This window comes from Bombyx mandarina, chromosome 03 (assembly GCF_030267445.1).
Source record: "Bombyx mandarina strain Sakado chromosome 03, ASM3026744v2".
Lineage (NCBI taxonomy): Eukaryota > Metazoa > Arthropoda > Insecta > Lepidoptera > Bombycidae > Bombyx > Bombyx mandarina.
In genome coordinates this window covers 12,096,146-12,118,163 of record NC_143210.1, presented here as the reverse complement: position 1 = coordinate 12,118,163, position 22,018 = coordinate 12,096,146, and the positions used below count along the sequence as shown (strand labels likewise).

At 35.5% G+C, this 22,018-nt stretch overlaps 2 protein-coding genes across 3 annotated transcripts in view; one reads left to right on the top strand and one right to left on the bottom strand.

Annotated features, from left to right (window-relative positions):
* The window catches only part of Clic (chloride intracellular channel protein 5), a 51,149-nt gene extending 29,786 nt beyond the window's left edge, over positions 1-21,363 (bottom strand). For both annotated transcript variants that reach the window (XM_028173422.2, XM_028173423.2), the window contains exon 1: positions 21,073-21,363. In XM_028173422.2, the coding sequence (XP_028029223.1) occupies positions 21,073-21,141 (69 nt within the window). In that variant the 5' untranslated portion in view covers positions 21,142-21,363. The remainder of the gene's footprint in view (positions 1-21,072) is intronic.
* The window catches only part of LOC149503315 (uncharacterized), a 238,845-nt gene that overhangs the window by 120,618 nt on the left and 96,209 nt on the right, over positions 1-22,018 (top strand). The gene's annotated exons all lie outside the window — the stretch shown is intronic.

Below are 22,018 nucleotides of genomic sequence, written 5' to 3'. Positions count from 1 at the left end.
TCATAAATATTAAGCGAATGTGTATTTTTCAAAATTTTCTTCTAAATTTAAATTATTTATTTTATAAGGCTAACGAGTTTCCTCGTCAATAACCCATGGACGTTCACTGCTGTACTTAAGCCTCCATCTTGATTTTTCTCACTACTACTTACTAATTAAAAAAAAAATCTAAAACTCAATATTTCGATAGCATGTGAGTATTAGTAAACTAATATTAGACGGAAGGACCCACACAACGTCCGACCGGTGTTAAGTGGTTACCGGAGGCCCCAGACATCACAAAGTGATGCCGTCACCTCCCTTGAGGCACAAGTCTCAATTGTATTGTGACACAGAAAAGGGCTTTGTTTTCATTTCACATTTATGAGGGTATATGTTATTTTTCGCCCTAAATGAAACAATGACACTTTCTGATACATAATTTTCAAGAAAAACTGCAGTGTGATTTTATCAGTACTCACCCTATTGGTATCGGTAAAGCTGATAACCCATCTTATCATGTACTTTACCGAGTCTGACATGATATTCAAACCAAAATACGAATATTGTGCATTTACATAATTATGTAAATTTTTTTTGACTAAACTTTGATTTTGAATTACAATTACGGCTCGGAATTTGTTGGGCCACACGCTCCATAAGATCATTTATTATTTCTTGTGTTACCTTTTTCTAATGACAATAAAGAAAGCAAATAGGTACCACAAAAAAAAAAGATTTGGTGATAAACACAGAGCGAAAAAATGTACTGAATGAACTGTTATGACTTGTTATCTTTTATATCAACATATTCATTTGATTATACTTAAAAACTAGTATATTTTTAACATACGGCAGCGGGTAACTGCGAACGGAGACATTATAGACCACATTTTTATCCAATCGTTTCTACTAAAATCGCATTTTTATTCTTTTATATTTTACATAACCTAACGGCGGGACAAGCGTAGTAATGAATAAAAAGCAATTTTTATGTTTGATCGTGTGACCGTTCTTACTCTTTTTTTTTATTGCTTGGTTGGGTGGTTAGCTCACAGCCTACCTGGTGTTAAGTGGTTACTGGAGCCCATAGACATCTACAACGTAAATGCGCCACCCACCCACCTTGAGATACAAGTTTCAAGGTCTCAAGCATAGTTACAACGGCTGCCCCACCCTTCAAACTGAAACGCGTTACTGCTTCACGGCAGATATAGGCAGGGCGGTGGTACCTACCCGTGCGGACTCATAAGAGGTTCTACCGCCAGTAAATGTCATAAGTATTTAAAGGTTATTATTGTAGACATTTTTTTTACACAACTTAAAATTACATATTAGTAAAAAAAAACGGGCCAGAAATTTAATCTAATCGTGGCTGGGTTATCTTCACTATCTTCGAGCCAAATTCTAAAACAACACAGATACCAAGGTATGCAATAGCAGTGAAACAATTGAAGGAATGGTCAAACATTTAAATGAAGACTAATCGCTAAACTCATTAACATGTAGGATGATAAGGCAGAGGTGAGGAAGACATGGTCGTAAGCAAGATTCATAAAGATTTTTTTTTAAATTGTAACCATCGCTTATATTTCGATGCCTCCAATGAACACTACTCTAACTCCAAATTCGTAGGTTTACAAGAGGAGAGTTTAAACGAAAAAAAGTTGATAAATATATCTGCAATAATAAAGATTTTATGGTTTTTTCTTGTGTAACTAGTTGATTTACTCTTGCTTCGAACCCCATTCATAATGAATTTGCAATACTTTTAAAATAGTGAAGCGATTTGCGTGAAAAACAAAAATTTCAAAATTTTGAGTTAGAGTAGTGTTCATTGGAGGCATCGATTTGGAAATTAGCAATGCCAATACAATTTTAACAGGCTGCCAGCGTGAGTGATCGTTGACTAATTTTACGTTATGTATCAAGAGAATTTGTAAGTAACGTATTAATACGTGCATAGCTAACTGTGTGCCGATCAGCCAACTGTAATTCATTTAAATAAAAAAATCAAAGCCAGAATTGATTCAGCTGAGGCATGAGAAACGACGATAAACAGAATGGTTATTAGTCAATTAACGAATCTATACTATGAATATATAAATCTACAGTGGTTTTTACGGATGTTCCGTTATAACTACTGAACCGTGAAACCGACTTGTAGCTTGGTATCCATGTACAAAATACATGTACTTGATGGTTAGGCTAATATTTATATAAGTGTCGGACTCCGTACACCAGTTGCGGGGGCGTTAATGATGAGAATCTTTGTGGGGGTGAGAAATAATAATGTTAATTTTAAATTCAGAGCGAAACAGACGGGCACAGCCAGTCACTTGATAAAACTTGCCCTGGCTGACTGTTACGTTGAAACTCGGATAAAGCCATTCGATCTTAAAAATTGAAATTTCTACGCATTCTAATTATCACAGAACCAATAAGATGAAAAATATTTGGCATTGATAATATTAGTTTACTTAAGTGTTCTACGTAATTTATGTACATAAACGATGCGGTTGCAACTCGGTAGGTATTATAGGATCTGAAATTTAAATGGAGAAAGCCTTTAAACCTTTGGTCGATTAAACTGGGGATCCGCATTATTCTTTCAAACAATTAGAATCTATTTTTTTTTAATTTACCATACATGTCATGTTATTTGGGGCCAAATAATACGATGAGCTGAACTGATTCAAAATGTTACAATAATTTGTTGGGCCAATTAAAAAAATATGTTAAATTTTACATCGAAATAGTGATAAAATACATTTAATTTTTAGTTACTTTTATTGGTATCCGGTTATTAATAATTATTAAAATGTGTTAATATATTTTTATTTCATTATATTATTCTGTATCTGAGTTTCATGTTTGATGCTTTGAATATTTATAGGTCCTTGCCCTCGAATCCGGCCTACGAAATAGTTTCATCAATTTATACCTTGTTAGTACAGCAGGGATCTTATCTATTAGGCCACGGACGCTTCTTACAGACATATTATAATGTTCTGTTAATAATTAATAACTACGTTTAGCTTTTGACTAATACGATGAATCACAATCTATCTTCGGACCCAACGAAGACATGTGTTTTAAAAGTGTTGACGTATATGGCACGATGACGACATCACGTGTTTGAACCAGATTCGTTATTTATTTGTGGGAATTTCTGTATTTAATTCAGATACGACGCGATCGAAATATCAGCCAAATGATTATTACCACTACAGCGTAAATACTATTTTAAGTCGTAAGTATGTGAATGTTTTTTTTTATCACATAAAGTACCAAATTATTGTGTTCAAATTCCGCCTGGCCTGGAAATCAAACAAGATCTGCTGCTAGCCGAGGCCAGAAAATCTTACGGGTTGGCGAGTTTGTTTGACTCCGGCACCTTCAGATTAAGTATTATTATCACTCCACCACGATTCGCCCATAGTGGTATCCCTTTTCTACATAGCCTACTTAAATACCTTTAAGTTCTATCTTGAATACCGGGGGAAAGTATCGGTGTTGGGAGACTACATTTACGTTTGGTTTGGTATCCTTGAGATGCCTTAGCCATAGGTATGATCGTGACATCTTTATAAAGGAAATTAGAATCCTTTCAACATTCGTTTGAAGAGATACAGGTCAGGCATGTCCCCGAAGGAGTTCCATATTACTGTTTGATGAAGAGAAAACATTGTGCTAGTATTGAGGATGAATTATCTGAAACGATTCTATGTGGTCATTTAAGTAATATAGATGAGCTCCCTTCAACGGTCGGTTGTGATGGAACAAAAATATTGGTATCAACTCTTTTTTTTCTTACCTACATATACGCTAGTAGCTTCAGGGACTGTTCCAAATACTCACGGACTGGTAGGTGAGCTCACGGGCTCAACCGGAGAGAGTTTGTTAACACTGGCCTTAACAAGAGCAAGCAGTACTTTACATAATCTACCATCGGATCGGAATCACAACAAGTTCTTATAACAGGGGTCATACTTCAAAAAAATAAATATGATCACTATATAGTTTTTAAAATCAATGGTACGTTGATGCAAAAAGCTGCGGAGTTGAATCGCGAATCCGGTTTTGAAATGACTCATCGTCGACCTCAGAGCGACCTCCGAGATATCCGAGTGTCCTCACTACACACAAAGTGGGCTTATTGTCAATTCGTCAAGTTTTCCATGATAAATAGAATGCTGTCGGTAAAATTGAATTCTATAGTAATAAATAGATTTGAGAATTTTTCAATTATGGAATACTTTGGCTTACTAAGATTAATATTTACTGTATTTATTATACGCTATGATTACTGTTATTAGTTTTAGGTGACTGTTAATAATATGGCCACACTATTATTCGGCGCTAGTGTTCGGAACGTCGGTATTAAGAAAATCACAACAATATCGCGAGATTAAGCCGTAAAAGTAGTTTTAATTAGAATCATTTATCTATTGTTCTGGACACTATCTATTCTATTATCTATCTTTCATCATATGACCACCCCGTAACGGTTATCAAGTACTTGACAAAAAAAATGAACGGTTACAAAAAAGTATAGTCACTAAACTAATCAAATTAATACGTACTAGCTAATACTTCTATATTGTATAATCAAACGAGTAAGCCAACAATTATTATGCTATACTCGGCGATTTAGCTGAAGGTAAACATTAGATTGTCAAATGAACAGACCGTTTAATGATCTAATATGGTTTGCTATTGTTGCTTTTATTTACTAATTCAAGTTGCCTATACAAACACCAATAAATAAATTTCATCACTCAATCCATGTCAATTGTTTTTTTTTTTATGATTGATGGATTACTGGTGGCCCGGAGGCCTTTCCAGTTTCACCAGGACAGGTGGGCGAGCAAAGGCTCAGCCAGGAGGGGTGGGATTTGCTAACAGTTACCCGAGCGCCTCCGAAGGAGACCTAACAGCTCAAGAGTAGCTGCTTCGCGAATGAATCTACTACCGGATCGGAATCGCGATGTCAATTGTATGAGAATAGGGGAAGTACTATTTAGATACGCTAGGCTTAGGACTCGATCGATTAATAAGGTCATCTACAAAAGGTTTTAATAGTAGCAGGGTTTCTCTGTAATAACTAAATAACAAATAGGACGAGGCCATTAAAATCAATTAAACAAATATACTCAATAGTTGTCGGTTTGTATTAACGTGGCAGACATGATTGCCCCCCGTGTTTTATATACGGCATTATCTGATTCAGGAGTGAATACATTACGACGTGCATGACTCCACCAATCTTATGATATTTTATCGAAGTCTTACCCCAATTTGGGATAACGGCTACCCGACCTTCATCACACCGGAACGAGTGATCATAAAAAAGTGATGTCCAACTGTAGCACTAATCCGTAGGGCCTGTAATGCGGTGTACTACTAGTGGTCATGATTATAATAAAGAGAGAGACTAGAGGAACACAGGTAGATGATAAGAAGAGATGTATATAGAACAGAAGAAAATGAGGTCAATGTATTATGTTAGGTTAGGTACCTTGAACTAATGATGAGAAAGTAGAAATATCGAGTTCATTAAATCAGTGTATTGATATTTGACAATTATATAGCATCATGACACCATTGGCGTAACAATCTAAAAACTTGTAAATCCAAGCAATATTATTGTGAAATACTGCTCTGTTATATTGAATCACATAAGATGTAAGAATTACTAACGTTTTTTCGCGCCATTCTAAAAATTCGAATCAGAAATCGAGTTGCCATATGTTGTCATATGTTACTGATCGTTGCGTATTATTGTTTAAGTCGACGTGGCCCCAAATGACGTCACCTATAGTTATATCGCGTTCAACTGTTTTAAGAAAACGCTTCAGTTTTAAAGAGACAAGAACTGTCCCATTCCCTTCTTTATTTTAAAACATAATATTTTACATAGATTTTTTAATTCCTAATTAATCGCGCCATAAAAATCACTGAAGCTTGAACATAGTGATAGATACTTATACGGTATCTCGTATATTTGTATAAGTTTCCCTGGCGTGCAGTAAATTTTGTCTTGCGCCAGTACTGAATGTAGGTAGCCAACGATTCATCAAAACACGTACGAGAACCGAGAGGGCGTGGCGCCATCATCACGCTGGTTGCTCTCGTGTTCAATTAAGACGTAGCGTGGACTATAAAATTATTATGAACGAGTGTTACAGATACACAAATACCTATTAATCATTGCGCATGCGCTACACTTACAACAAAGATAAAAAGTATTTTTTTTTTGTTGCACTTGAAGAATTGTAATTTTTTTTTGTATGAATTTTTATTATTCTCACTTTTTTTTAATGCATTCGAAATTTTATCGTATACCAAATAATGTAGTAATTAATGAACATTTTTCTTTATGCACTTTTTCGATCATGTTTCGAGGCGTTAACATTTAAGAAAACTAACAGTAATGTTGCCAGTAACCATAAAAAATACGCGTCAAATTTGAATTGTTCACCGTTAACGGCTGACAGCCAGTGACAGCTGTTCCCTTCCCTACGCACATGCCACTATATATATGCAGCCAAGCACGCCGCGGACTTAAGGCATGTTGTATAATAAGACAAAATAATTAGCACACACACCACCTCATCCACATTGAACAAATTGCTATTCCAAGATGAATAGACAATTTTTAATTTTTAATTTATCGAGGTAATTTCTTAAACATGTTATTATTGGTTAGGTACTTAATTTTGTCGTTATAATTATTAATGATAAAACCTAAGTATCTACGAGTATTACTATGACATTATTTCAGTACTACGACTGGTTAGTACAAGATTTTTCACAGGTTAGATAGAGCCCCGTGAGCTCACCTACTTATTTGGTGAAGCACTAGCATGACCCCTCGAGGTAAACAGAATAGGTATTAAAAAAAATTATTTTTATAGTAGTCGGCTACGTATAATACAATTGACTAGTTATTTCATATTAATAAAAATAATACAGAAATTGTAGTAGTCAGTTCTCAGCTCCAGCTAATTTATGATATAAAATTAAATAGATTTTAATTATTGCTTAACCGGATGAGCATCTGGTGTTAAGTGGTTACTCGAATCTATGGACATAACGACGTGAATACGACCACCCACCTTGAAAAATGAAGTTTTAGGCCGCTTTCAGACTACTCTATAATATAATAATAACATATAGTTTATAGCTCATAGCACAACAATATTGCGCACCATACATTTTTTTAATTTCGTTTTTTTATTGGTTAGATGGGTGGACGAACTCACAGCCCACCTGGTGTTAAGTGGTTACTGGAGCCCATAGACATCTACGACGTAAATGCGCCACCCACCCTGAGATATAAGTTCTAAGGTCTCAAGTATAGTTACAACGGCTGCCCCGCCCTTCAAACCGAAACGCATTACTGCTTCACGGCAGAAATAGGCAGGGTGGTGGTACCTACCCGCGCGGACTCACAAGAGGTCCTACCACCAGTAAAAAAGTTTGTGAAGTACGTATTTCATTAGAAAAATTGGTACCCGCCTGAGATTCGAACACCGTTGCATCGCTTAGCAGAAATGCACCGGACGTCTTATCTTTTAGGCCTCGACGACTTAGAGTAGTCGTGTCCATGTGGAAGCCTTGTTTATTATAGCCTTGACAGCTGTTCTTCATAATTCGCGAAATGGGGCTTGATGCGAACACACCGCGCATCCTGTGTCCTTTAGGTCACGACGACTTATAATGTTAATTGCGTTACAGCAAGTTACTTTATATCACGTTAAAGACCCCGGTTCAGGGTTGAAGCGTCTCTCTCCCCTCTTTGCAGCGAGCGCAGCTGCTTACGAATAAAAAACACCCCTTAATTAAAGATATTAACGTAACTAGAATGACGTGCATCAAGTATAGTGTTTTTTTTTTTCGATTCCAGTACGTCCCTCAAAAGATGTGTTCGTACATCTTTGTTTATGAAACGTAAAAACTTGTATATTTTACGCATAAAAAACGGACACGGCTTAATTGTGTCAACAACATAATTAAATATTGTTACCGAGAATCGTATCCAGCCTTAAACGCTAATCATCTGGTCAGTGGCAGTGTGCCGCTTAATTCAACATTTTTTATTGCTTAAATGGTTGGACAAGCTCACTGGTGTTAAGTAGTTACTAGAGCCCTAAGACATCTACAACGTAAATGCGCCACCCACCTTGAGATATAAGTTATAAGGTGTCAGTATAGTTACAACGGCTGCCCTGCCCTTCAAACCGAAACGCATTACTGCTTCACGGAAGAAATAGGCAGGGCGGTTGTACCTACCCGTGCGGACTGACAAGAGGTTCTACCACCAGTAAAAATTCAACATACGTATACGACAAAGATCTTCCACAGAGCGGGTGATATTGCTCGGTAGACCGTCGGTCTGAATATTATTCTTCGGAACTTGTATATATGCAAGCTTATCTTGAAAATGTCAAGCGAGATTCAGGCATCTGTCAATTATTTTGTATTCTATGATGGCTACCCGCCACAATAGCAAAGGAATGCTTCACTATTTTTTTTCATTCAAAGCTCCTTGGCATTCTTTCCATCTTCACCAGAACGGGTAGGTGAGCTCGAAGGCGCAGAGAATCGCGACCAGCTGAGAGGATCGGCGAGAAACTATTGCTATTGACCATAGATTTACCAGTAATTTAACGCCGAACTTGTTATTATTACTTACTAGCTGACCCGGCAGACTTCTTAGTGCCTCAATCGATAAATAAAAGACCTAAACTTTTGTATAAAATAAACTTAAAAAATCCATCCGACGGCGGACACATCAAAGGAAAAACAAAATTGTTTGTTTTTATATAATTCCAAGCATTTTCATATTTTTTCACCTTTTAAACCTTCTCTGGACTTCCACGAATAATTCAAGACCAAAATTAGCCAAATCGGTTCGCCCGTTCTCGAGTTTTAGCGAGACTAACGAACAGCGATTCATTTTTATATATATATAGAGATTATATTATTTATCTCCAGTGTTTTGAATACTTGATTCGTTTTCGTGGTCATGGACAACTGTTACTGACAAGGTGTTACCCATTGACATAAATATGAACATGATGCTACCGTATTTTAATTTAACCGTTCTTTCCACACAGAAATGCATTTATTTAGAAATTTATTTATTCAATTCTGTTGTAAGTTCTACCATTTGGAAATTCTGATTTATTTTCGTATTTCTTTTTCGTATTTAATTATGTTATTTCGTTTAAATTTGGTTATTTTTTAAGCAAAAAAAAAACAAAAAAACTATATCACTACATAGTATAAAACAAAGTCGCTTTCTCTGTCTGTATATCTATCTGTCTGTCCCTATATATGCTTAAATCTTTAAAACTACGCAACGGATTTTTAAGCGGTTTTTTTTAATAGATAGAGTGATTGAAGAGGAAGGTTTATATGTATGATAGCATCCATTAAATAGTGGAAAACTCAATAATAAATTACAGTTTCCGAAGCGAAGCAAGGGCGGGTCGCTAGTTAATGATAAGTTAAAAAGTAGTGATCAGAACTTTTTAAAAGGGACAACATTGAGAAGCATCAGCTTTAAAACATATTTTAAAAAATCGTAAAAATCGGTTAAAATTGCAGTCGAATTGAGAACGTCCCCGTGCTTTAGAAGTCGGCTAAAAACAGGCCAACCTGTGCTAGGTGACGGCACGCTTTAACGCTTTTTAAGCACTACTAGAAAGTACACGTACTAAATTCAACCGTTTAACTCAAAGCTAATGCAATGAAAGAGAAAATGCGTTTTTGCAGCGTAATGGTCGTTGAAGCGAGACCTACATTAAAAAATAATATTCTCTTGTAACGTTTATCGGTAAATTAAAGTCGAGAACCGCGTTAATACGATAAGTGATAGCTATTGGTAAAACGGGCAGAGAGATTGGAAGCTGTATTTATAAAAACCTTTCTCATTCAATTAAAATTCTCACCCAATTAAAATTTATGTGAATATCGAAATTAAATTCACCTACTTTCGTAAGCAGCTTCGTAATTATATTTAAGATAAAAATGATATGATGATAATAATATTGTTTGTCTGTGTTATTTATTTAATGCAGTATCCATATAAATATTATCTTAATTTATTTTAGTCAATGCCAGCAGACTATACTCACGGTACACTTTTATGTGATAAATAATTAAATACACTGCCCGCCACAAGTTTGAGACTACCTTAATTAAATTAGAAAAATTAATACTCAGAAATAAAATACTTATGGGAATTACACATACAACAAAAACTTCCAGATATATCAATCTAAATATTTAGTAATTCTATGAACAAAACCTAGGTCACGTATAAGAGCCTCGATTTGATAATTTGTTTTAAAACTTTTAGATATATGTACATACGTAATATATAAAAAAAAAATCACAATTTCTTTCGAAACATGACCATCAATGCGAATTAAAAAAAACTGGACGGTACTGAACTATCCTACAAAGCATCGCAACTAAAACTTTTACTATACTTTTACGGCGTAATCTCCTCGCATTTGTCTTGTAATGTAGAATGTCTTTACAGTGGTCACGTCATATGTAAGTGTTCGAAAAATTGGAAATAATTAAATTAAGGTACCTAACGAATGCGAGATTAAAACAAAATGCATAAAAACACAGATTCCATATGTTCAGCGCGAATTTACTTGTAATTTTTTTGTTATTGCCCTTGTAGACAGACGAGCATACGGCCCACCTAATGGGGAGTAGTTACCGTCGCTCATGGTCTTCACCAATGCCAGGGGCAGAGCTAAGGCGCTGCCTGTCGCTTAGTACTCTCCACAAGCCTCGTTTGAAGAAGGACATGTCATAGCGTTCGGGGAACACCGTGGAGGGGAGCTCATTCCAAAAGCGGATGGTACGTGGCAAAAAAGCCCTCTGGAAACGCACTGTGGATGACCGCAGTGGCTCCAGGTATCATGGATAAACTCTACTCCGGTGGCGGGCGGTGCGATGGTAAAAACGAGATGATGGTATCATCCCGAACAATTGTTAAATGTGATGCAAGTGTAATTGTATGGCCAATAGCAATAGTTTCTCGTCCATCATTTTTTTTTTATTGCTTAGATGGGTGGACGAGCTCACAGCCCACCTGGTGCTAAGTGGTTACTGGAACCCATAAACATCTAGAACTTAAACGCGCCACCCGCCTTGAGTTATAAGTTCTAAGGTCTCAAGTATAGTTCCATCCTCTTAGCTGGTCGCGTTTCTCAGCGTTCTCGCGTGCGGCTTACGTCTACGACTCGCTGAAACCGGAGTAAAAGCGGTTACAGTTTAATAAAACCATTGTATCATTCAGTGATTCAGGTTTTGCTGTATCGTTTGTATACCGATTTCGAAAGCTTTAGTTGCAGCTCGCCCCCGATACGACACGATCATCCGACGACCATGACAATTGATTCGACAGACACGAACAACTAACCGTAACTCCATCCCTCTCACTTTCATATGACCTGAAACATATTTTTTTTGTGGCCAGCAAACGCTAGAGTTCGTTATAACTGCGCATAGATATCGCCAATCCTAACACTGTGTCAAATCAAATGAAATCAAATTTTTTTTTTATCAAATCTTTTTATTTTTATTTTTATTCAACATAAATTAAAGTACATAATTGTTGAACGTCAAAAGAACTACCGCCAATTCACAAGTACTAGCCTCCGTCCTGAGAAGAACTGGTAAGAAACTCAGCGGGCATGTCTATTTTTTTTAAATATTAGATAAAAAAAAATAAGCATTAGATTCTTTTTTTAAATATTCATTTTTACAATGAGTATTATAACGTAACAATTATTGCAATATTAAAAACCCGGAGCGAGCAACTCATTCCCACTTTGTGCAATCTTCTAGATAATCATTGACTTTATAGTAAGCTTTATTGCACAGATGTTCTTTAATAGTTTTCTTAAACCTGTGTATATGTAGGTTCTGAACATCTTGTGGGAATTTGGTTGTACAGGCGTTGTACATGTCGTCGTCTACGATGAACCTAAAAAGCATTCCTACACAAAGAATACTTATTTCCAATGTAGGTCTTCATGATCAGAAAACCAAAATGATTTGGTTTCAAATGACGCATAATTAATTTCATCTGAAATAAGTTATTTTTATATTGGACAACGGCAATTTTACAGTAGGTTAAGGAAAACAGTTCATAGAAGCAAATATAGGACCTATTTCTTTTCAAATGTTTTACTTAGAGTTCTCAGAATGTTTTCGAAGCTGTTCACCAATATGGGTCATTTTAATCGTTTTTTACAGAGTTCAGTCTAATATATACTTATAAACTAACATATAACGCAAGCTATTCGCGTAAAGAAGACACTATTTAATTATATACGACCTCATGCGATAGAGAGTTGTCCGTTTCCTCTATGATCCTGGTATGAACCAAACAAATATTAATATTATGTAGACTAACTCAGCGGTGTGTAACCACAATTATGTTCTATCGGAGATAATATGAGGAAAATTTTGAGATCAGTACCAGAAATTTGCCATTATATTTGGAGATTTGGCTCAGCTAGAGAAATATTCGTTTCCATAGATATTTCCTTCCATATTATACGGTGGCTGACAGCGGTATACTTATGCCCTGGTAATGCCAATATATTCATACACAAAAGCGTTGAAAATGAATTACGATCCAGGGGAAAAATTACCTCGTGTTCTTTTCACCATAACAAAAAAGAGAACGGTGAGTCCGCATGAGTAGGTACCACCACCCCGTCTATTTCTGCCATGAGGCAGTAATGCGCAGCTATTGTAACTATACTGAGACCTTAGAACTTATATCTCAAAGTGGGTCAGCTCGTCCACCTATCTAAGCAATAAAAAAACCTATTACATGTAAAGAACCACATTATTGATCATGACCGGTTCAATATCAATTTGAGAAATACCTCTTTTGGAAAATATGTATATAGTTGGATTTTAATTCTAATTAAGAGGTTATTCATATACATTTCAATGCACACATTCATTAAATTTTATTTCGACTACGAATTCCAATTACCTATTTAAAATAACATTTCGAAATTCCCGTTTATCTTATCGCTTAGTGATAATATTGTGGGGTTACGTCATGCAACTGCTCGTTCGACTTCGAACCAATCAAGTTTGATTATCGAAATACTTAAATGATACATTTTGCAGTTCATATTTTTGTTGGCAATCTAAGCAATAATAAAAGTTCTGTTTTACAAATTGATGACACCACAGGTTGCATGCTTTTCACACTTACTCTTTTATAAATGCATCTTTTAGATAGCTTTTCAGCAGACTGGTCTTGTGAAACGTGCTTAAAAAGTCCATATAGAAAAGATGATTAAGCAAAGTATTTCGATTAGACTTTAATGCTGATGAGATTACAAAATATTATATAAATTACCACGTCTACTGTAGATACCTATAATATGAAGCTAAGAATTACTTTTCACTATGCTGCAATCTGAAACCATGCTATTAGGTTGACGTCAGTACATGTTTCTATTAATATTTCGATTATGGGAGTATAAGTACACGCACTCACACATAAAATTTTTTTGTTAACCTAGTCGTCGTGGCCTAAAGGATAAGACGTCTGGTGCATTCGTGTTGAGCGATGCACCAGCGTACGAATCCCAGGCGGGTACCAATTTTTCTAATGAAATACGTACTCAACAAATGTTCACGATTGACTTCCACGGTGAAGGAATAACATCGTGTAATAAAAATCAAATCCGCAAATTTTAATTTGCGTAATTACTGGTGGTAGGAGCTCTTGTGAGTCCGGGCGGGTGGGTACCACCACCCATCCTATTTCTCTCGTGAAGCAGTAATGCGTTTCGGTTTGAAGGGTGGAGCAGCCGTTGTAACTATACTTGAGACCTTAGAACTTATATCTCAAGGTGGGTGGCGCATTTACGTCGTAGATGTTTATGGGCTCCAGTAACCACTTAAAACCAGGTGGGCTGTGAGCTCGTCCACCCATGTAAGCAATAAAAAAAGACTCACAAGAGGTCCTACCACCAGTAAATTAAAAGTTTGAATTACTTCGTCGTTTATAAACAGTAAAAATCTCAAGTAATTTGCTTGTAACGTTATAAGAAAAACAAGAAGTCGTATCTTATGTTCACCACCTTTTAGAGAATAATTCCCATCTCGGTCTGATGACGTGACGTATCCTCTCACACAAAAGCAATTCCCTTGTACAACTTACTAGACTATAAGTTTGGTGTTTTCCTTTTGCATTCCATTTCTAAAGCTAGACTTCTGACATTTTCAACTAAAGTTCACACATTTATTGTGTGGTTAACTATGCAATAACATTTCACATCTTCTTCTGTGAGGTTTTACGTAACAACTGTGGCGGACGTGACAACAGAAATAGTGTTGTATTTGTTTTAAAAATCAAAAAAGTTCACGATGTTGGTGGACGTCTAGCTCTGATGTAATAAATTCTAAAAAGCATTACTTAGTACTAATTTCAAGGAAGACAAATATAAACCGTAGAAAGAGAAGCAAGTTTTTTTTTTCTCTTTTAAAGTGACGAACTATTGAATGACCATACCGATAGTGCGTCTAGCCAAAGAAGCCTTTGCCTGTTAAACTTAAAATGGCAATGAAATTTAAAAAAAAAGCCGCTTTAATGTTTGTGGTCCGTTATTCATTGAGTATTTAATTCGAAAAAAGCCTTCGGAGGAAAATACAATTTTATGACCACGCTAAAATCCTATTCCTTCGACATATCAAGTGTCCTCAGTTTATGTATATAGAATAATCGTGCTACAAAATTTACGGTACCGATAATATTAGTTATATTTTTCCTCTGAGGAAGAATACAAATACAAAAGCTAGGGTAGCCGGCGCAAGAATAATTGACGCTGTTCTTTTATAATCACTTATCAGCAGACAGACATTTCAAGAAAATTGTCATTGCGTTCAAAACGTAGTACCAACACGGTGGATAATGTATTAAACTTAACTACAAATCATATTTTATTTATTACATTACTTTAATTGACGAATCATCATAATCAGCCTGCGGCAGTCCACTGCTGGACATAGGCCTCCCCCAAAGCTCGCCACTGAACCCGATTTTCGGTTCCACGCATCCAGTTACTGCCAGCTGCCTTGCGCAGGTCGTCGCTCCATCTAGCAGGAGGGCGTCCTACACTACGTTTGCCGGTTCGCGGTCTCCACTCCAGAATACGTCTACCCTAACGGTTATCGGTTCTGCGACATATGTGACCAGCCCACTGCCGCTTCAGCTTACTAACTCTGCGAGCTATATCGATCACTTTGGTTTTTGCCCGAATGACCTCATTGCGTATTCGGTCTCGCAATGACAAACCGAGCATAGCTCGCTCCATAGCTCGCTGAGTAACTTTTAATTGGTGGACCAGTCGCACAGTCAGTGTCCACGTTTCGGCTCCGTAGGTAAGCACGGGTAGGACGCACTGATTATAGACTTTTGTCTTCAGACATTGTGGTATGGGCGACGAATTGACGAATAACCCACTTAAGTAGCCCTATGATTAGATTTCAATAGTATCCAAGTATATAACGTAATAATATAGTTTGTGACGTGTGGTTTCTATACTGTACTTATATGTTCTAGTGAAGTCTTTGCAATGACATAAGTAGTGTATTACATATGAAACGACTCTGTTAACACAGCTGCAACGGAGGCCGATGAGTTTTTTCTTCAATGTCAAGGATGTTTTAATGCAAAGAGACGAAAAAAAAATTGCGTAGGTACTGTCGGCTTTCGAAAACACATTGCCTTGACTGTTAATGAAATTAATGTGAATGGATTATTGTTTTTTTTTTTATTATTTATTATTGATACCCTAGAGCGATGTTATCACTTGTTCATGAAATTATTTCTGATCGCGTTCAAAATCATTCTTAGTAAATAACGAAAATTTATTAGCGGTAGGCAGCGGCTTGGCTTTGCCCTTGGCATTGCTGAAGTCCATGGGCGACGGTAACCACTCACCATCAGGTGGGCCCTATGCTCGTCTACCTACCTACCTGCCTACAAGGGCAATAAAAAAATAAAAAATACGATAACTATTTTCCTATCACTATGTACACTATCTCATTTCTTAGTATCCAATATAAGTTCGGCCATTAAAAACAGATTAAAATAAAACAATCGCGGTTTTTTTTTTAATAACCACGACACCGATAATGATTGGTTAGCGTGTCGTCAGGTGGTTCAAAAAGAACGAACGAGACGATAATATTGAATGTTTTTCATGCATTTAATTGTACGTAAAGTCGATCAAATGTGATTCGTGGCTGATTTCACCGATAGCAAAAATTTTACAACAAAAACGCTATTTTCGATTATTAATTAAGTAACATCAACAGTTTAATGAGAGCGCTTCTTAATGATCATGTGGCGGTAGCCATCACAGAACACAAGATATTTGACAGATGCCTGAATGTCGCTTACGACATTTTCAAGATAAGCTTGCATATATACAAGTTCCGAACAACAACATACGGACCGTCGGTCTACCGAGCAAATATCACGCGCTCGGTGGAAGTTCTTCCCTTCATCGTTATACATCCCAAAATCAGTCATCCTATCACCCTTTTTTATTTTATTTTTATTGCTTAGATGGGTGAACGAGCTCACAGCCCACCTGATGTTAAGTAGTTACTGGAGCCCATAGACATCTACAACGTAAATGCGCCACCCACCTTGAGATATAAGTTCTAAGGTCTCAGTATAGTTACAACGGCTGCCCCACCTTTCAAACCGAAACGCATTACTGCTTCACGGCAGAAATAGGCAGAGTGGTGGTACCCACCCGCGCGGTTTCGCAACATGTCCTACCATCAGTAGATATCGTTTTCCGTTTTCATCCTATTTTCCTACCAAGCCCTCCCTCCAGCTTCGATCTTGAATACTGACGATAAAGCGTCCTTTAAGGCCCGCAGGGTCGGCACTCCCACTATGCCTATAATAAACCACCATTTTTATGCAATTCTTTATTCCGAGTTGGGCAGTGACATTTGCGTTCTAGCGTCTAAGACCCCGGTGACAGCTTAGCACCTGCTCGATTTAATTTGCATTACAATTTGACGATTCCTATATTTAAAAAAGATAATTTAAAAAAAAACTATCTAATAGTATGAATCGGTTTACGGTACTAATATGCAGAACTATGGATAATCAGCATAATAATATGCGAATTATAATTCAACACGAACCAGTATCACCTGTAGAAATATTCAGTTTCGTACAATACCGTTGTATGCATATGCATTTCACTAATATTCATGCTGTATTTGCACTAGCTTTCCGCGTTCAATTTGAATACTAATAAATATGGTTCGACACCCCTGGGTGTTTCGTATGGAGATTCTTGCATCAGTTAGCTTCTTGGACCGTGGATAAAATGAGACTACCCTATTTAGGTTAGAAAAACAAGAAATAACCCTAAATTGTTACATGTAAGCATAAATATATAAGATATTTACGTCTGACCGTCCTTTGCCTATTATTCTCGCAACCGGCCTTCATTTTATTTTATGTTGTAATTAAGTGTTATGTAACTTTTATTTTCCATACAATATATTGAAAATTTCAATACAAATAAAACATCTCCGCTGAGTTTTTTCGCCGGTTCTTCTCAGTTATGTGTATTTTTTGAACCATTTGTTGAGTTTATTTATGTAATTATGAACGTAAATTAAATTCCAATTGAAAATAAATGATTTTGAATTAGTAAACAAATTAAAATTCCATTAAAAGCTTTTAATTAGGTTATTTTTATTCCTGTTAAATTTAATTTATACTAGAAGTTCATATTTATAAGTTAACATACAGCTTATGTTTTATGAATTAAAATATCCAACATAATCATGTTAGTAGGTACGGGCAATGATCCGTGTCATAAAAAGATTACAAGTATTATTATTATTATTTTTTATTGTCCTTGTAGGCAGACGAGCATACGGCCCACCTCATGGTGAGTGGTTACCGTCGCCCATGGACTTCAGCAATGCCAGGGGCAGAGCCAAGCCGCTGCCTACCGCATAATACTCTCCACAAGCCTCGTTTGAAGAAGGACATGTCATAGCGATCGGGAAACACCGTGGAGGGGAGCTCATTCCATAGCCGGATGGTACGTGGTAAAAAAGATCTCTGGAAACGCACTGTGGATGACCGCAGTGGCTCCAGGTAATATGGATGAACTCTACTCTAATTATTACATACATTCATATCAGTATCATTTGTAGGACGTATGTAGTCAAACTCTCAATTGTATTTAATAACAACCAGGAAAGAGTACTCTTCGTTCCCTAATACATTTCTATTAGGAATATATTATATGAGTACTTGTGACTAATAATATCATGTCCTACGTACTATCAAATCTCATCCAGCTAATAACAATATCTTAAATAAAGGTAGCTAACGACTTACTTACGACTACAATTAAATTAGAAAACGGAAGCATAAAATAGGACTTCATTGAGCGCACCTATTATTTAAAAAAAAAAACTATTTCCGGCCTTGTGTTGCTATTATGTTCATATGACGATATTTCTTTCACGATCTAAACGCAACGAAAGTTTTTTCGTGCCGTTGCACCGCGTTCTAAGGAAATATTCGTTCAGCACTGCGCTCTCAATGATCACGATGCCAATTAAAATTATATAACTTTAGTCAAGACTTGATGGACGACCAAAACATTTCTCTGATTTACGATCGCAAAAGGCTTATTATTTAGAGTAGGTACTTCAAAAGAATTTGTTTACATATTAATTTATGTATGTATGTACGTAATATGACGTGTCACAAGATTTCTTTAGGTATTCTTTTTTTAAATTTGTATGAAGTTTATAAAGGACGCGCGCCATTTTAAAAATAAGGAAGATGGACATGATGATTCTTAATTTTATGTTGCGCCACAGTTAATAATAAACAAACCTAATGACAAAATGAAATCTGTGCAGAAATAAGAACATTATAAGTTGTAATTTGAAGCTAAGCAATAATGACGCAAAAGGTAGCAGTCTCTGTGACTATGCTACAGACTATACTAACATACCTTGCGTGAGAGAGACCGTTAATCCTCATAAAACCTTCTATAAAAATTTTAACATTTAATCTCAGTACTATAGCACCAATTTAAATTATTTTAACATCACTAAAGAATGCGCACACATTCTTTAGCAATGTTTACTTAAAACTAAATCATTCTCTTCATAAACATCACAATATATGGTTTACTGTATATAACTTTTCAAAACTCTATTTTGATTTTCTTCAACGTTAATTCTAAAAGTTTGGTAAATTATGTTCTAGAACCTCAACTGCCATCCTTGTACACAAAAACTAAAATATAGTAAACATGAGGAAAAAAGTTAGATTAATGTGTACAAGCAGTTTATACATGTGTAGGACTCGTGAAATCCAATGACTGTACTATAATAACCTTGATATATTGCTTACGGCACCTGGTATGAATACAGAACCCACATGTAGTATGTGATTGACACCACCATCCTGTACAGTTGTTTAAGTAAAGTTTTTTAACCAACTTGCCCATATTTATGCTGGTAACCCATTTTGCAGATTACTGCAATGTATATTTTTTTTAATGAAACAAATGTGTAGATTATCCTGAGTAAAAAAAATGTGCCGGTTTTATTATTATATAGATTAAGATAGGTGTAATTTAGAAAGAATAGAATGTGAAAAAATGTATTCTCAATTAGAAGACTTACAGGTATACTACAACTATTGGTAGCTACTAGCTATTATAACACATAGTATGGTGTAGGGGAAAATGAGACTGCTGTGAGATATGGATAAACGTTAAGAGGGCAACAAACACAACAATATAACGATGGTTTGTAAGTATGATTTGGTTAAATAACCTTTAAACAAGATTTTGACAATACTATATATAGGAAATATCAAGGTTACCACAATTGAGGAAAAAACATGCATAAAATATTTTCATAATTTAATAAACGCTTTCGATAACTCACATGTTACTAATAGTTATAATGAAAGAGGTTTCTAGCAAAGCATTTTAAATATGAGATTAGTTTTACCAATGTTAATTAATTTCAAGTGGGCTAATAATAGAAATTTCATCAATCAATAAAAATACGATTATTTAATCAAAGTACTTAGTCATTAATTGTGAGTAGGCATTTATAAACCTGAGTCACATTTTGGTAGATAAAATTAAAAGGTTGAATTTCACAGGACAAGATCGTCTTCACTCAATTGGTATTAATCAGAGGCATTAGGGGCTGTGGCTTGTACCAAATTGTTTTGTAGAGCTTTAGTTCAATTTATGTATGCTGTAGGTAATGGGGTGCCATTTTCATTACACCCTAGGGTGGCACTTAATGTAAATCTAGCCCTGATTACCAAGTCCTGAGTACTTTTTCTTTCAAGAAAATATGTCATCCAGTAAAATAGAACTTGATTTTAATTCAGAATTTGTCTTGTTCAGTTGTAAAATATTCTAAAATAATACTTCTTTTAAAGAGCTCAATAAAAAATTTGAACTTTAATGTATATAAGATCCATGAAACTATTTTGATTTGTTTTTGAAATTTTAACATTTAATTGTCAATTAAGTAAGTGTTACATACTATTGAAGTAATTAATTTTAGTGTGATTAAGATTTACTGGAAAAATCTTGAATTGTAACTTTTTTGTTTGCGTTAATTGATTTTATATAAGATTTTTATCTTAAATATGCATGAGGTAGGCGTCTATTTTTAATATTTCATTAATAATACATTAGAATAACGATTATCAACAACTTTATGTAGATATAAGGACATCGAATCTGAACCGACTTGCAAGCGACCCAAATAACTATGAGTAGAATTAATTTACTTTCATGCAAAAGTACAATCTGCATATTATCAACACCGGTTATTTGCAAGACGGAATAGTAAAAAAAAAACAGCACAGTCTGCTCGTGAGGCAGATCTTTATATCATCTTATTACAAAGGCTACACACAACTCTATTGACCGCTATTTAAACGACTTTTCTCGCGCAATATACAACTGAAATAAAAACTACCTTTATTATAAGCTCGATTTCCGGAACGTCTCCATTAGCTGTACCATTTTCTGCGATTTCATCCGACATCGTGATTTAGGAAACACTTGAATTCAGCAAGGAAGTACCTGGGAGTACCTCTATTACACAATATCACACAAGCAACACGGTTCCAAAACACAGACAAACTGCCTTACTTCAGACTAGTCATTAGTCGTGGGAGCAACTGGCAAACTACAAAAAGTAGGTAGGTATCAAACCAAGTGCCAACTGAGCTGCCAACGTCGCATTCTGACAGCTGCTATCAATGTCAAAACTTTGTACCTATGTAGGTACTTGGGTAAAACTTAGCATGAACTAAAATCGTGAGATAACAAAATAATAGAAATAGGAATGCGTGCATTATTCTAAATTATGAATTATTTACTTATTATAATTATTTAGTAAATAATAACAGCCGATTATTTAACTTTACTATTCTATTGATAGATTTTTCTGTAAACATTAACAATTAAAATATTTAGAACTTACTGACTTTTCTTGCGTATAACTCTGACTATAAAGAAAAAATGATGTTGAATGATGAAATAAACATTTATTGATCATATTTTCTAATTTTATAGTTAATGTTGTCTTAGATAATGAATAGGTACTGCTAGCACACGGCTTAATATCCTACTTTGCTTTAATACCTACTGTAGGACTGGTCTGCCGACTTGACTGAAAACATGGCGGAAATTAGAGGTAAAAAGTTGTTTGAATTGTTTCATCGCAGTGCTTCCTACGTGTAAACGTTTAGTATTCTGCGCTATAGAGTTTGACATGACTCATGAGTGCTTAGATTTTTAAAAAAAATTAAGATTATACGTATTCAACGCTCGCAACATTAGTTTCCGATTGCCACATGAAAAAAGATGATTAATGATTAAATTATTTTGGTAGTACCTAATCTGTATCTCATTATGAC